Source organism: Carex rostrata, chromosome 17 (genome assembly GCF_964058835.1).
Source record: "Carex rostrata chromosome 17, lpCarRost1.2, whole genome shotgun sequence".
Classification (NCBI taxonomy): domain Eukaryota; kingdom Viridiplantae; phylum Streptophyta; class Magnoliopsida; order Poales; family Cyperaceae; genus Carex; species Carex rostrata.
In genome coordinates this window covers 6492247-6509717 of record NC_135934.1, presented here as the reverse complement: position 1 = coordinate 6509717, position 17471 = coordinate 6492247, and the positions used below count along the sequence as shown (strand labels likewise).

Sequence of the window (17471 nt, the reverse complement as noted above, 5' to 3'; positions counted from 1 at the left end):
TTTTCAAAAAATGTAAAATTTGTTCTCCAAACACATATTAATATGGAGAACAAGATGAACGGTTCGGATCGACTATTAGGATTTGAAAACTCAAATATAGAGCCGTAGCACGGTGCCAAATCGTAATATGCATAGTACCATAGACTCAATCTATATTAATTCAAAAGATTCCTTTCGGGTTAATGCATGATACGAATTCATCCTGCCTGAGGGATACGGAAATAAAGAGTGAGTCTATGGTATTATGCATATCACGGGTTATTACCTTGCTATGGCTCTATATTCGAGTTTTTAAGTCCTAAGGGTCGATCCGAACCGTTCATCTTGTTCTCCATATTAATATGTGTTTGGAGACCAAATTTTACATTTTTTGAAATTTTTTTACTATTTTGTTAGATATTTAGAAAATCACTTGATCTGAAAATTCTGGACCATAAAAAAAACAGTGATTTTCAATAAATCTAAAAAAATAGTAAAAAAATTTCAAAAATGTAAAATTTGGTCTCCAAATACATATTAATATGGAGAACAAGATGAACGGTTCGGATCGACCGTTAAAATTTGAAAACTCGAATATAAAACCGTAGCACGATAACAAATCGTAATATGCATAGTACCATGGACTCACTCCGGAAATAAATTTGCCGGACCCAAAAAGAACCGTCAACTTTTTAGAATGCACGCGTCCCAAGAGCAGATGATTTTTATGCACGAATCTCAAAACAGATAAACAGTCCGATTTGAAATAGCAGGAACCTGCAATTTTTTGGAATCACAATACTACAATAGATTTATTTCCGAGGTAGACAAATTGCAGTGCACACTCAAAACTACGCTCGCAAGCTTGATCACGCTTACAGAACCTCAACAAAACGACAAGCCCCACCTCTTATTTCTTTCTTGTATATCAAAACCGTCGATAAACCCTGGCCTGTCTTCTCCGCACTACCTCTTGATTTGTTTTTCTCCTCAAAAAAAAAAAGGAAAAGAAAATTGGAACTGAATAAATGGCGACCAACTGAATGAGAGGCCTGAGGAGATCATCGCGTGACAAGAAGTTAACGTGTTTGACCATGCTGACCTATGCGAGCTCTGATGAGAAATCGAACGAAGCTGTGGAGGAGTCGGTGAATATCGGTAGATTGTCGAGCGTTGAGCGTCTTCTAGAGACTGGATTCTTTGAAGGAATTCCAATTACCTGTTTTTCCGAGGAACTGGGGGTAGTCATCTAATTTCTCTTATTTTTCCTATTTATTGTGTTCTTAATGGAAATTTCTCTAAATTTATCTCATGCCTTGTTATGACTAATAGGGTGAAGTCCCTGGCATTATAAAGGGCTCTGGTATCCTATGCGGTTGCTCTCAATGCAACTATGAAAGTGAGGCAAGTATTTATTTATTTTAATTTACATTTGTGTTTTTTGCTTTTTAGTTGTGTTATATTGTGACACTTTATTGAGGCTTAGTTGATGATTTTGAAACATTTTTGGTACTTTTATTTTGTCTTGGATTTTGGAAGGTTCTTTAATGAGTAAAAAGATGACCAGTGTACCTACAAAAACGGGGTTGTACTTTTTAGAGCAAATTACCACAACTTGAAGCAGACTTTTAATGTTTTCTGGGCAACTTAGCCCATCTTAAGTAACATCTCATTGCATTTAAATTCTATCATTGATGTATACCGAGGATTATCCAACTGGATAGATTAGGAAACAAAATTTTCTCCTAAGGATGTTATCAGTAAGAGTAAAGTTGTCTGTAAGTAAATGAGTTATCCTAAAGGAATGAGCGGATATTGCTTCCGTAACAGGAGCTACCACATTTTGCTAAGATTTGCTTCTTAGCAGTTGAACCTTCTATCTTTTTTCTCTTATTATAATTTACTGTCTTCTTATTGTAAGAAATGCACTGTCGGACTCCATTTCTAACTATTTAAGCAATAATTGCTTGTGGTAATCTTCTTGTTTAGTAATTTATTTCTTAAGAAAACTGAACAATGTCAGGTTCTGCCAGTGAAGGTGTTTGAGAAACATGCTGGTGCCGACACCATGTACCAGACTGATCACCTATTCTTTAGTAATGGAATTAATATATATGAAGTACTTCAGCTTGTCAGAAACATTCCAGAGAATGACTTCTATGTCAAAATTTTAAAATTGAGGATACATTTGAAGGATCAGAAAATATACGAAGAACCTCCATGGGTGCCTGCAGTTTTAGACCCGTTGCATAACACATTTGGAGCTTCAAGGCAGTTCTTAAAATATTACAGAAGGTGATTGTTTCTTCATTTGAGTTTTCTTCAACCTGTAAATATCCGCTCAGAATATATGGTAAGAAAATATTTTGGCAACGGTCATTGTTTGTTAGGAACCCAATAAACTCAATTAATTCCATTGAAATATTTTATCAAACATCTTGTATGCACCAAATACAACACATGCAGAGGGCTGCACCATAGTCATCCCCACTTACCGCAGAGGTTGAACCGCCATCTCTTATTATTACTGTAATGGAACCTCTGCATGACTGTATGCTTAATTGCATATTATGGTGCCTCATTTCATATGTTTTTACTTTTTTAAAAGGTACAATCCGGAGAGGCCCCTAATTGATGTTCGAGGCTTGTTATCGACTGGGCTTCTAGAAGGCTTCAGAGTGACTTACAAGAGAAATGAGGTACCAAACTAATGTGGATAATACTGGCAAGAAGCATTAAGAAAGCTTATCTTAATGCAGAACTTAACATTATAGGGGCAGTTCAAATATTCATACCTCAGACATTATTGTTAAGAAAGGATAGCTAATTACAGGAAGTTTTAGTGGTTATAATAATAGATAAAATTAGATTGTGTCCAGAAAATCATCGGTTATATATGTCTTTGTTATTTTGACTAACATATGTACAATTCATAGGCAAGGCTGGAGGCTCGAATAAGAGGTTCTGCGTACGAATGTGGCTGTTCATCATGTAATTATACCAAGGTAAGGACATTATCGGATATGCTTGAGTCTGTTCTTAGTTGACATTCGAGTTATCTTCTTATTATTGTACTTGCAGCCAGCCTCAACACTACAAAAAGCTAATTGCTATTAGTAGCTTAAGCAGGAAGAGGCACTTTTGTAAATTAATGTTTTGATTTAGTACTCTTAATATTCCCTCAAATTTGGATAAATTACTAGCGCGAATCCAATTAAGAAACTCCATTGTGACATTTGTAAAGTTCAAAACTACGAAAGATGGTTTAACAAGACGACTAAACTACACATTTATTTTGGTTCTAGGTCGTAACTGCGAAGGAACTTGAAACCCATGCTAGAGAGTTTTCAAAAAACCAAAATGAAAACATATATTTAGACAGTGAGATGACACTGTACAAGCTAGTGAAAGAACTCAAAGGAATACCTTTGAACTGTTTGGGCAACTTTCTTCAAGAGAAGATCAAATGTTCTCCCAATTACAGCTCCTTTGAAATTTGGAAAGGTGATATATCTTAACACCTTTTTGCACAACTTCAATTCAGATAATTTGTAGTTCTGTATGAGTGCCAGGTTAAAAGGTAATACATCTTCTCAACACCTCTTATACAATATCATCAGACCATATGTACCTCCTCTGAGTGTCCATCTGTGGTTTGGCTTGGTTGGGCTCATATCCAAGAGAAGCCAATCAGATGGATCACTTATAATTGATGAACGGAGTAGCAAGGGACCAATGGAATGGGGGAAAGGCCGAGAGGGTGGTTCAACTATTAAATTCTGACCGATGTATTATGTAGCTCAAATTCGGTCAGATACCTAGGGTACCCAAAGAGAGAAATTGGGAAAAGAGAAACTAAGGAGAGGGTAAGAGTGAAAAAAGGAGTGAGCACATGAGCTTAGAGCAGGCATCTAGTGCCTTTTTTTTTTCCTCTAAATATGATATAACTTTGATGGTTAGATCTCCTTCCGTGAACGGTAGCTTGGGTGCCTTTTGTAGGTTGACTTTGCATTGTCTATTAATTGTGATGTAATATGCTACCCAGATATGTTACTTAACCCACCAGTTATGGATGCGTATTGGATATGGATACATGTAAAATTTACATACAATTAGCGTCAGATATGCCATGTGGCATATCCAATTAAATTTTGTTTATTTTTGACTGTCAGATACGGTGATTGATATGGGCTGGGACCAAAAGAGTTGCAAGTCCCTACTGGAAATAAAAGCTTTTTCCTTTTTTTTATTTTTATTTTTTCAGAATGGTTGTATGTGTATCATATCCAATACAATATTCATATCAGTATCCATGCAGGAATAGGTAATGTACCATTTTTGCCAAAGAATGTTTGGTTTGCAGTTTGTAATAGTGAGTACCCATCATCAAGAAAAGTGGAAACGGTCTCTAGCAGAGTTAGATGCTGGGATTTTCGTTGTAGGCGTTCCATTGAATCCCAATGTTGCCACCCAAATCTTCCCATGGTTTCTAGCCTGCCTAGTGTCTGGGTCCCAGTTCCTCAGATAAATTCTGTGTTTGGTTTTAAGATCTAAAAGCACTTTCATGTAACATATACGCTTCTGTTTCAGTCTGATATTGCTTCCTGGTTTTAAATATGATACCTAGGTTCTTTTAAGATGGGTGGTGGCTTTCCAAATCTCAGGTCAAATTTTGACAACTATTTAGAAGTTAATAGCAAGTGCTGTTCAGTTCAAAGGTACGTGTCCTCTAGTTTTCTTTTTCTACTTTTTTGTATATCAGTGTTTGTGCATGTTTTGCGGTCCTTTTTCCTTGGGACAGCTAGAGTTAATTGAACCTCCACTTGTTAAGGTTCTTGTGGAAGAGGTTTAATTTTGAGCTCTATTCTTTTCCTGAACAGCAAATTAAGGAATGCAGTGTCTGTTGCTTCAACATCAGATCCTTCTCTTGTTAGAGATGTTAGAAAAACTGCTGGAAGTTCAGCTTTAATGCGTGGGGTTCAAAAGCATGTGCAGAAGGTTATGTTTGAGTTTTCTGGTTCAGAATCCACCGCAGCTTCTGATTTTGCAGATTCTTCTGTAGGAGATGATCCTGATTATAGTCCCCTGGAGATTACATCAAAAAATGGGTAAGTTGAATTGGATCATTTGTTTCTTTCAACTTCAAAATAAAAATTTAAGAAGTTATATCTGAATTTGTTCTGATATGTGGTTTTCACATTAAAAGGCCATTTCCTTGACAATATCCCATATGTAAATTTAGTCAATTATGTTGGGAAAGCTTTCCGAAAATCTGTTGCTGAAAGTTTCACCCTTTTTAGATTGACAGGTGAAGAGAGAAGAAATCCCTCGAAACGCATTCTGAAAAGGAGGTAGTTTAAATCTTTTTTTTTACTATTGCTAGTATTACCACAACATGTGTATTATCGATACTAAATGGTTCCTGTTAATAGTCCTAATTGCACTCCTGCTATGGTTTAATGTTTTAAGAGATGCATTGTTGCACAACATGATTTTTGAAGATCTCCCTGATGGAACCGTGGTAACCTACTGCCATCATGATAAGGTTCTTCTTCTTTTCTCTCTCTCTTTTGAAACCCTTGGCAGTGGCTGCCAAGTCTCTCTCTCTCTCTTCTTTTTGTTGTTCATTCTTTGAAGTGATATGCATGAAATTTTTTCTGAGCTTATCTAATTTTCCTCTACAGATCCTTCTAACTGGTTACAAGCAAGGAAGTGCAATTAAATGTACTTGCCACAACTATGAGGTAATTTTTTTCATGGGAATGAAGAAAAGACACCTTTGGAATATGATTCTGAATGTTCTTTTTAATAAAGCATAAAAAGGAAATCACCGTGTCAAAATTCATTAAGACATCCCAAACAATGCCTAACTTCTGATTCTGCATTGCACAAATTACATGTCCTACATATTTCGAGGAAGATGCAGTTCTGATAATGTTATCATTTTGATGTGATCAGTTAACGCCATCAGATTTTGAAGCTCATGCTGGGTTGTCTCAGAAACGTCGACTGTGAGTTAATTATGCCTTCTATGTACTCTTCTCTATTATTGTTGGATGCACTATTTAGTGAAGTTATGAGCATTGGACCAACCTTTTGTGTCTCTCAGCGATGAAAGCATTTATAATTCTGATGGAAAACCACTTCCTGAATTATCCCTCAAATTTCCAGATATTCCAAGATCAAGTTCAGGTGCTCAATATTTAATTTAATCACAATAATCACTCTTTTTAGTACTTCTGTTCTGGTGGGTTAAATTATGGACAGCACTAACTTTCTCTTATTGTTTTTGTCTAAAAGTAGTTATTTCTCCAAGGCATGGCAAGCGTGACCAAAATAAGCACCACAAACAGATCGCCAAACCTCTACAAAACAGTACACAAAGTATATTTACTAGTCAGCAAGGCAATAGTGCAAGTTAAAATTATAAAACAATAAAAAGGTTTTATTAAGAGAAGATATATTTTGGCAAGTTTATTGATGCTTTCATGCCAATTTATTTACCTAAACCAATGTTAACTTTTTTGGCTAATAGCTTGTAATGAAAGGGAATCTCATGGATTGGAATTAGCATTTTAATTGCAGTTTCTTTGTATTTGCCTATCTATTGTATTGGTCAGGTTTTACTGTTTCAACAAGGCTTCGATTGAAACGTGTATTGAAGTCTCTAAAAGGTGTTATTGCTTGTTGCACCATCTGCAAGTAAGTATCGCAGCGTGTGTTTGATTATTTGAAGTTCTTGAGATATTTTTATAATGATATCTTTTCATCTTTTAATAGGGAAAGTTATGCCTCTTTAGGAGATGAAGCAGATCCAAAATTGATCATTTTCTGTAATCAGGTATGCTTCAGGTCTCCTACTTCTGCTTGTTTCATTACTACAATTTAACCTAAATTCATAATATTTCTGACATATTGCTTTTTGTAATTCTTTTATTTTATTTGCAGTGTGAGAGAGCATACCATGTTGGTTGTTTGGAGAATCAGGAAACATTTGAAATAGAGGTGCTTTTTTTTTATATTTTGTTTTTGTTATTCTTTCTTTGCAGAAAAGAATACAGATGATGAAGTCCTTGATACAACCCTTTGTAACTTTATTATCATCATAGGATGTCTTTAAGGGCACCTGGTTCTGCTGTACTGATTGTACTCGGGTTCATAAATGCTTGACAAATATATGTGCCCTTGGGGCCAGACCGGTGCCAGCTCCATTCTTGGATTTATTAAAGAGGCCTCTTGCTGCTGAGAATAACCGACTCAAATTATGCTGGCAAGTTTTTGGAGGTGGAAACACTGAAAACCAAATGTTGCTTTCACAATCTTTGAAGTTCATTAAAGTAAAGTATTTTGCTTGTTTCTGTCTCTCAAATAAATGTTGCTTTGTTCTAACTTAAGTTGCTGTATTTGCAAAAGGTACCCGGATTAGTTGTTTAAACAACAACAACAATAACAACCATGCCTTTAGTCCAAACAAGTTGGGGTAGGCTAGACATGGAACCCAATCGTAGCCACTAAATAAGTGGACTTCTACTGGGTTCTATTGAACCGAGTACAAAGTGCTCGGTGTACCCTTTACATTTGACATTTCTAAAATTTACTATGAATATTAAGATAGGTGTTTTCTGCATGTATTGATAAATGTCAAGTGTATTGTGGAGATTGTATGATCTCGGAGTATTAAATGTGGATTAGTGAATACTTGTGTCTTCTTGCAGGGGGCATTTAAGCCAATTATTCATGGAAAGGAGGATATTATACGAGAAATGGTTTATGGGTATGTACCACATTATCATATGGTTGCTTTTCTGTTCAATGGTGTTATAGATGATGGATTCAGTTAACAAAGAATGCTTTTGATGTGGAAAGATCTAATTTGGTTTTTGCAGAAAACAAGTGGAAGGAACAGGGCAGGATTTTAGGGGAGTGCTTTGCATAGTGATTAAGCTTGGGTAATGGTCTTCTCCATTTAGATATTAATATATTCTTTCAAAAAATCAAAGTTTGATTTATGAATTTTCGTACTGCAATGCATTATGATTCTGATCTGTCCTGTTCATAATTTGTTTCAATTCAGCGAGGAGATCATTAATATTGCTGTACTTCGAGTATTTGGCCAATTTGTTGCTGAGCTTCCTTTGGTAACCTCATCTAAGTTGTGGCGTCAAAAGGTAAAAGTGAATTTCTATTTGAATTTTAGTGTACCAAGATTTGGATGAATGAAGGATCTTATTGATATTTTTATTTAGGGAAAATAATCCTAAGGTTCTTAACATTTTCTGGATGAGACCTTTATTTTGTCACTAGAAAAAATTATTGGCAGTATTGTAGCAGATTATGTAATGGGAGCCTACACTGCATATTCACCCAGTCTTTTCGAGTAAATTGATAGCTTACATGTTTCATTGGTTCATTTTGGCAGGGTTACTTTCGTATGCTTCTTTCTTTGATAGTAGAGTTGTTACTCTTGTTGCAAGTGAGGTTGCTGGTAGCTCCAGTGCATGAGAAAATGGAGTCAATTTGGATTCACAAGTTGGGCTTTGTTAAGGCTTCAGATCAGAAGGTTCTCTCTCTCTCTCTCTCTCTCTCTCTCTCTGTTAAGGCTTCAGATTCACGTGCTATCTATTCATAGGTGCAAATGCTGGAGGAGCAACATGGTCTGATTTTATTCGAGGATACAGCTGTATTGATGAAAGAAATTCGAGCTTCTCCTATTTAAAGTTTTAACAGATGCACTCTTGGTGAATGATATATGTTTTATTTGGATCCACTTGAACAGTTATTTGACGTGATATAGTTAGGTCTTGGTCAGCTAGATTTTTAGTCTTGTTCATAAAATTTGTTTGTGCTTCAGTCACTATTAGGAAAAAGAAATGGCCAAAAAATTTGCATTACTTTTCCAGCTTTCCCTTTGTTTTTTTTTTTTTTGAGTAAATGTTAGAGGTTAAGTCATCTAATTATTTAATATTCATAAAGAATTTTTTTATTGGATTTTGAATCACACTGAGAGTATTGTCCTTACTAGGGGTGGCAACGAACCGAACCGAACCGAACTTATCTTAGGTTTGAGTTTGGATTGAATTAATTTCGAACCGAACCCATTTCGAATCGAATTAATTGCGAACTACACATTTTTCGAATCGAACCCAAATCGAATCACGAACTAAATTATTTTTTAGCAGTCCTAGTTATACTGGTAGTTTATACATTAATTTTTTCTCGCGGGACAATTCACATGGTTTTCTTTTACCGGTATGAACTATGAAATGAGTGTTTTTAAGTTGAAAAATTGTTCATGAAAAAATACATCAAAGATAGCTTTCCTAGTATGAACTATGAGAGACGATCGAAGAGAGAGGAGAGACAGTTATCTAGGCCGGAGAGAGGAGTGACAGCCAGTCGCCGAGAGCGTCAGCTAAATTTTAGAGCTAGAGGGAGAGTGAGTTAGGGAGAGGTGGAGAGAGAACTAGGTTATTGAGATTTGAGAGTGAGGGACTGTCGGCTAAGTTAAATTATGACTCTCAATCTTGGATTTTAATTTCATTAGGTAAATGGACGGTCGATGTTATTATGAGATTCGAACCATAAAAATGATCGAACCCATTTCGATCGAACCAGGCTAGGTTTGGGTTTGGTTTGAATTAATTCCGAACCGAACCTGGTTTGGTTCGTTTCAATTCGAACCCATTTCGAATCGAATTAAACTCGAATCAAACCCGAATCGAATCACGAACCTCGAATTTTTTTGCCAGCCCTAGTCCTTACCACTAGATTAAAGATTTGAAACCCATCTCTCCTTATATTGGATATCGGCCACTTGTTATTTTGATTATGAAATACTTGCCAAGGTTAAAGCTGACTATGGTAAGTTAGCAATTATGCATCTTTTTATGTTTTAGGGCATGACAAGATTAAAAATTAGAACATAATATGAAAATAAGCTGGAAAGACAAAATACCAAATTGTGGGGACTAAAAAGAGTAAAAAATAGTTTATCAGAACGAGCTATAATAAATATTCTTGTATCAATAGTCTTTTATTTTTTTTAATTTAGGAACTCTCTTACGTGAATTCCTTTGTCAATAAAAATCGTAAAAATTTATAATAGACTGTGTAAATGCATAAAAAGTAATAGAAAATCTTCCAACCAAAACACATAGTAGAAGTATAGAACAATCAAAAAAGGAGAAAATAAACACAAAAACATATCATTAAACATAACTTTAGAAGTATAAATCATCTACCTATATATATAAATTGACAAAAAGAAAAATCAATTTTTCCAATTGTGACGCGTACAATTTTGAGTTTCTAAAAGCAGGTGATCAAATTTGTAGCAATAGCTTTTAAGGCAACGTAAATGCCATTCGGCTTTCAAGTGAAAGATACAAAATAAGTCAACAGTAGATCCAAGACTCTTATTTGAATCAGTGTAGGCCCAACAAGCGCATAAAATCTGTTTGGTTCGAAATTATTTGACATGACTAAGCCCAACATTGACAAATTTTGGCGAGCTTTTTGTGATACTACTCTTTCAGATCCCTCATTTTGGGTTAAGGTTCTTATTCATCTCCTCTTATTTTTGATAGTATTAAAATTCAGTTTTAATCAAACTGGTTGTCTCAACACCCCGAGGCCCAAGTCCCCGAGTTAGAGTCGTTGAACCAGAACCCATCGTCTTATTCGGTTCAAATAAGAAATGCTGTGTGGGCCCCACCGTCATATTAGTGTCATAATAAACAATACCAAACTCTCTTCGTAGTCTCTCTCCCATTTGTGGGCCCTTGAGGCGGTGTCTTCGAGGAAGTAAGTAACTAGCACCACCAAACCGATTGGCCGTTGATATTGAGATTGCACGAATCTTAACGCAGATCAAGCTAATTAATCCATTTTTTAGTTCCAACTTCCAAATGTCTCTCTCCAGTCGCACCCTCACATTCGTCTCGAAAAATGGCTTCTCTTAGACTGGCAATCGCCATCACCGGCCCCTCCGGCGACGAGTTTGTCGTCGTCCGCCATTCCCCGCCGCCTCCTCTTTCGGAAGAGGAGTACCTCCTCTTGTCCGATTCTGACCTGTGGGACCTACCCTCTGTCCTTCTCACCCCAAAATCTACTTTAGATGATAACTCTGGCGATCTCTCTCGGTCTGATGTTGAGGTCAGAGGTGCTGAAACCATTAGAGAAACACTCGACCTTTCGAGGTTTGATTTGGGATTGGTTCTTGATCAGGTGATCATTGTGTTTCATTCAATTACTTAGAATACTAGCTATGTATACTGCAACCTTGTTTGTATTGCTCTATTATATGAGTTCACTGAGCTGTTCAAATTGAAGAATGGCAACTGACCGTGTCTCTGTTTTTTTTTTCACACAGGTTTTGAAGGAAGTGGGATTATCAATTGACAAGTCAGATTTGAAATTGATGCTGTTAAAATTTGTCGAAGAAGCTGAATTTGGACCAGGCCCTCCTATTAATACTCTCTTTGTCGCTCTTCCTTTGAATTTCAAAGAGGAAACCTTAAAAGGTTAGCCTGCCTTACCTGTTCGTGTCAAATTGCACAAACTAAGATAAGATTACCACTAAATTAGTCCCCTGTTTGGTACAGAGTTTCTTCTGGAATTAGCTGGAAGAAGAAATCTTACAGAAGAACTCTTCTACCACTTTATTACAATTTACAATGTTTTTGTAACAACGTTTGGTACCCCTATTTTGAAAGAAGGAAGAATTGTTTCTTAACCTTTATATTGTCCATATTAAAATTTCATGTGGTGGTTATTATTATATTAATAAACATAATCATAATAGTAATGATAATAATAAATAATAGCAATATATGCTGTCATCGTCATCATCATTAATACAATTATTAATAATAGAGATGATGACGATGACCATGATGATTGTAATAATAGTTATAACACCAGTAACAGTTTTTTCTATTTTTATTATTATTGTTGTTGTTATTATTATTTTTTATTATCATTATAATAAAAATCACCTCAAGAAAATTTAATATGAAAAATATTTTTATTTTTAATAACAACAACAACAACAATGATGATGATTATAATAGTAATAATAATTATTATTGTATTTTTTATTTTTATTATTTGATAAAGAATATCTACAAAAAAAAATGATTTTGAAATAGAAATAAGAGAAAATAAATGTTTTTTTTTATAATAAAAGTTGGAAGGACTTTCACCTGCTTTCTGAAGATCTCTTCCTCCATCTTATTCCGGAAGAAATTTGGGATACCAAACACCCCATAAAACCCTAACATGAGATTAATTGCACAATTGAGGTTGACCAAGGAAAAATTGGAATAAATTCCAGATTTCAGATATGTTCATGCTGATTTTTCATAATACGGGGTTGTAATTTTGTTCTCTTCTTGTACTGCAAATTTTTATATAGAGCCTTATTAAAACTAATTATTGATATAGATTCATCCAAATGGATCACCAAGGAGAGTGCCTTTGAATTGCTATCTGCGGTCAAACCGTGTGCTGATCGCGTGGGACCTCTTTCATATATTGGATACCTTTCCAAATCTACCCCTTTACCAAACAAAGTGGCCAATTCTCAGTTGCTATACCAGGTTCAATATTTTAGAACTCTCACGAGTACTACATACAAATTTTGGGTTGCTTCATCTAATTATTGATAGCCAAAACTGGATTTCAGTAATCTGTTGTTAACTGGAATGGAAATTCTTGTTTTCTTTGCCAATTTTTTTCAGGAATACCCACCAGGAGTAACCGTAGTTCCAATGAAGAGTGGTACATTAAAGCCTTTTTCAACAACAAATTTAGTTGCCATTTTACCCAAAGACCCCTTTTCGGGACCATGCAATTCTGATTCTTCTATTCTTCATGCTGATGCACTGATAATGGATCCAGGATGTAAACTTCACACTGAGGTAAAGATGGAGTTTGGCTTACATGTCCCTACAAATCCACGTATTTCATGTAAAAGCGGTTACTATTGCATCTCTTTTAAAAACTTGAGATACTACCACTGTTACCTCTTCCAGAAGTTACAGATATATCTGCTGGCTGCTTTGTTGTTATTTTTTATTTTTTCTTTGACAGAGGAGGAGAGGGAGTCTGTATCCTCTTAGATAACTGAACTTTTCTGTTTATCTCAAAAGGGGCCAAAATTTATACGGGTCCATTTAGATTCATGGGGGGGGGTATTAATAGGAATTGGGTTGCTTTAAGATAGGTTTATTTGGGTATTTCTTGTATTGCGGAGTTTTACATGGGTTCAGACAGAATCCCATATCAGAGTTGTACCATGCTATTCTAAATACTTCTTCCATTCGATTGCCCCCTTGCTCCTATAGCATGTAGTAGTCACTATCATACTGTAATTTTTAGCTATATCAAGATTTTAATCAGACTAGTTTTTAAAAGCAATTTTCATTTTAATAGTATGTTTATTTGCAAATCATAATCAGCTTGCAGATCTTATATCCTCACTTCCAAGAAAGCTGCTAGTCTTTGTTACACATCATCATCATGATCATGTCGATGGTACGTATCATTCAGTAAATTCAATTTTTATGTATTAAATCCTACTCTTAGCTTTTATAAAGTTACTATAAGAAAGCATTCAATTGAGTTTCTTTTGGGAACTTGAATTTTACCCTTTTCACTAATTCCCTTTACCAATCATCCGAAGAAGTCAGTGGAGTTACAATAATACTTTTAAGTAGTGTCTAATTAACCCAGAAGCTAGTGGAGTTACAATGGCATGACACACATATGTGCTGGGGATTTATTTTCTAATTATTATGAAACTAGACCGGACAATTTTATTTTCCTACCAGATTAAATAAGCCTGCTTCTTACTACATTTTTTTTTTCAAGGCCTTTCAATTGTTCACAAGATCAATCCTGATGCAACACTCCTGGCACATGAAAATACCATGAACCGCATCCATGGTAATTATCTCTAGTGTTGCAGTATCGTTATTCTTCTACATGGTTTGCTTAATTAATCGGTAACTTATTGTAAAGGGCATTGGTCTGGTGCATGCACCAAGTTATCTGGGGGAGAGAAAATATGCATAGGTGATCAACAATTGAAGGTTAATTTTGCCCCGGTATGTTTTGTATGTTTGATATGTACTTAGTAAGAAGGAAAAGTTTATATAAAGCCCATATTTGATTAATTTATGAAATTAGGGGCATACAGATGGTCATCTTGCACTTCTCCATGTCGACACAAACTCCCTAATTGTCGGAGACCATTGTGTTGGGTAAGATAAGTGGTATTAGTTTGCAGAGTAGAAGTAGAGTGTTCTTAAGCTCACCAAGCCTTTTTGTGAGCTTAGCTCTGAAACCTATCGGATTGGCTTCAAATGGCGAATCCAAACCGTTGAAACCGATCTACTTCACAAGTGATGTGTTTACATGCAAAGTTTATAAATTTTTAAATTAATATAGTATAAAGTCAAGAGGTCAAAAATTGAATGAATTAAATTAACTTATAAATCTTTTTTTTTACCACTTGACTTCATACTAAATTAATTTGGAAATTTAGTAACTTTATATGTAAACGCATCACTTGTGAAGTAGATCCGTTTCAACGATTTGGATTCCTCGTTTGAAGCCGATTTGTCGTTTCAACACCCTAGGTCTACTCTTAATCTGCAACTTATTTAAAGGTGTTATTATATATTATATGAGACACACTTCTATGGTTATTATTTTGGCAGTGAAGGAAGTGCTGTTTTGGATGTTACATCTGGTGGGAGCATGAAGGTGCATTATCTCTTTGTTTACAAAGCAACACAGAATTATATATTTAAAAGAAGGCTGATTATGTGATTAATTAAAGTACAGGATTATTTTGACACGACATACAAATTCATGGATTTGTCACCACATGTTTTGATTCCGATGCATGGTAGAATGAATCTCTGGCCAAAGCGCATGCTTTGTGGGTACCTCAAGTACATACTTCATCTCTGCTCGTATTATTTATTTGTTTTTAGCAAAACATGATAACCGATTGGATAAATTTGAAATTGGTTTTTTTTTTAGGCATAGGAGAGAGAGAGAGGCCAGCATTTTAAATTCAATAGAAAATGGAGCTCGTTCTATGTTTGATATAATATCAGATGTATATGCGAATGTTGATAAGAAGTTGTGGCTTCCGGCTTCGTCCAATGTTCAACTCCATGTGGACTATTTGAATTATCAAAATAAGCTACCAAAGGTAAGTCTTGCCATTTTTTCTATAGTGAGGCTATGGTATAATGCATAGCACCATATTGGTCTGTAGTATGGATTAATATCTCCATTTTCATAGTCCAAACAATTGATCAGAACCATTCTCCCTGATCTCCATATGAAATGTACTGTTAGATCAAATTTTTCATTTTTTATAATTCTTTTACTATTTGTTTAGATGTGTACAAAACCACTTGATCTAAAGATTCTTCACCATTCAAAAATGGTGATTGCTAGCTATCTAAAATATTATAAAAATATTATAAAAAAATTCTAAAAAAATACAAAATTTAGTTCGCAAGTACATTTTTATATGGAAATCATGTTGAACAGTACATATCGACTATTTGATCTTTGAAAACAAAAATACGGATCCGTAGTACAGACCAATCTATGCAATGCATAGCTTCACTCCTTTATCTAAATCTAAGTTGATTTAATCACGTTAGCACTGACAAAAATTGCACCTTCATACCATAGGAGAATCTTTCAGTTTAATATATCTTATTATGCAGGGTTTTGTGTTAGAACAGTTCAGAATAAGTCATGATGAGTTTATTCTTAAAGTGTCTGCAAGCACAAGGGCATAAAGGTAGAGATAAAGAGTACTAAAAATATCCGAAAACTTATATAAATATTATCAGAAAACTTATTCTCTACAATCATATAATAAATAAGTTTCGGCACTGCCAGTTATTTTGTCTTTTAACACCTCATTTAAATGAATTTTATTTTCAGGATTTTTCTATTGAGAAATTCAAGTCAAGTTGTGGGGTTCCTTTTACACTTAGATGGTTATTCGCCTACTTCAAATCTATGTTAAATAAATCTGTAGTTGCGGGAATTACAATCGGAGGCACTGTGGCTATTGCCTATGCTATGAAAAAGAGATAGGTTGTTAATTTATCCTGAAGTGGGGTGTTATATGTATAAATAATAACTTGATATACTCATGGTATGTTTTATACAGCAGTAAAAGTAAAATGTAAACATATTATTGTTCACACAACAAAAAGTTTCCAGAAAAACTGTATTAAATTTCAGTAGTGATAAACGAAAAATAGAGTTTAATATTTTACTTGTATTGACTTGTTTGAAAAGGCCAATTGCATTAAAAATTGACCATGAAATTCCGGATCTAAGCTTGTTTAGTAAGTGGCGTAGGCATGTAGCACTGTAATATACTTTTGAAAGGTCCCTGCATATAACTTCAATCGTGGTGAATAAAGGTACCATATATTGACTACAAATTCAGGTTTTACTTTTTGAGTATTGCACGAAACCAATTTGACTATATTATGTAATATATTCATTGACTTTTGAGAGGAGACTATCAAACAAGACATGAGACAACCAAAAGCACTAGGTTCTTCATAAAAGGCCATCCAGAAACAAAACCTCATTCCATTATCTCTAAGTGTCTCTTCTTTATCTTTGCCTTCGCATTCGGCGTGTTTTCAAACCCCTATCTATCTACGATCTCTCCTAGAGTTCTTCCAATTTTCTGAAGCTCCCTTTATCCTCTCCTCGAGTTTTTTCACAAAAGATCAGTCATTTGCTGTCTAGCTGTGTACCGAAGGTTGCTTTCTTGTTTCTAACAAGAGGCGATTTGCCGATGGCTCAAGATTTGTATTCTCTCAGGTACTGTGGAGGATTACCCTCATTTTACGGTTTGAGATTAAATCTTAGTCAATGTGGGATTCGGGCTAGTCAGCTAGTGCAGGGGTAGTATTATTGAGCTTTGAGATTCGTTCCAAGTTACAAAGAACGGTCCATATCTACTAATTGTAAAAGATTCCCTTATCAGGTAATGGAGAGGATGTGAATTCATATAATCCGTTGATAGTGAAGAATTCAAAAAAATTCGGAAGAAATTCGAAGTCAGGTAAGTTAAAAGTAAAAAAAAGAAAGGGTTTCGCACACTTAAAAAATAATAACAGGAATGCATTGTACCAAGTTTCTATTTTGTTTCACCCATCATGTTGTTTTACATTATCAAAGTTTTCAAGTCATCAAAGAATAACATTTTTCAAATTGTTACCGAATTTTACATTATCAAAGTTTACAAGTCATCTAATAATAACACTCTTTTGATTTTTTACCGAATTTTGGGTTTGTACCACAGTACCAGTTACATTTTTGTTAAAAAAAATTGTAATCGAATGTCAACTTGTCAAGTCATCTAGTAATATGGGCTTAGCAGCAAAAAAAAAAAAAATGGTACAGACCATTAGATACTAATATACAAGCAT

The 17471-nt window shown here is 34.9% G+C and overlaps 2 protein-coding genes across 5 annotated transcripts; both read left to right on the top strand.

Annotated features, from left to right (window-relative positions):
• Positions 1-993: 993 nt before the first annotated feature.
• Positions 994-8771, top strand: LOC144568129 (uncharacterized). Of its 3 annotated transcripts, none has more exons than XM_078318365.1 (22): positions 999-1220; positions 1312-1378; positions 2003-2274; positions 2588-2678; positions 2916-2984; positions 3285-3483; positions 4607-4697; positions 4860-5087; positions 5449-5524; positions 5664-5723; positions 5938-5990; positions 6089-6171; positions 6280-6363; positions 6600-6681; positions 6760-6820; positions 6928-6984; positions 7089-7316; positions 7695-7753; positions 7866-7928; positions 8054-8147; positions 8399-8539; positions 8609-8771. In XM_078318365.1, the coding sequence occupies exons 2-22, from the start codon at positions 1373-1375 to the stop codon at positions 8693-8695; spliced, it is 2184 nt and encodes a 727-aa protein (XP_078174491.1). In that variant the 5' UTR covers positions 999-1220; positions 1312-1372; the 3' UTR covers positions 8696-8771. The 3 variants fall into 3 exon arrangements, with proteins under 3 accessions (XP_078174494.1, XP_078174491.1, XP_078174492.1); XM_078318366.1 differs by having other exon boundaries at positions 1002-1220; positions 6283-6363; XM_078318368.1 differs by lacking the exon at positions 8609-8771 and having other exon boundaries at positions 994-1220; positions 8430-8541.
• Positions 8772-10858: 2087 nt separating this feature from the next.
• LOC144568130 (Metallo-hydrolase/oxidoreductase superfamily protein) lies at positions 10859-16211 on the top strand. 2 transcript variants are annotated; one of them, XM_078318370.1, is made up of 13 exons: positions 10882-11205; positions 11351-11501; positions 12424-12578; positions 12720-12899; positions 13440-13515; positions 13852-13926; positions 14002-14087; positions 14170-14243; positions 14703-14748; positions 14830-14939; positions 15031-15205; positions 15735-15811; positions 15958-16211. In XM_078318370.1, exons 1-12 carry the CDS (start codon positions 10927-10929, stop codon positions 15807-15809), a joined length of 1482 nt encoding a protein of 493 aa, XP_078174496.1. In that variant the 5' UTR covers positions 10882-10926; the 3' UTR covers positions 15810-15811; positions 15958-16211. The 2 variants fall into 2 exon arrangements, with proteins under 2 accessions (XP_078174495.1, XP_078174496.1); XM_078318369.1 differs by lacking the exon at positions 15735-15811 and having other exon boundaries at positions 10859-11205.
• The last annotated feature ends 1260 nt before the right edge of the window (positions 16212-17471 follow it).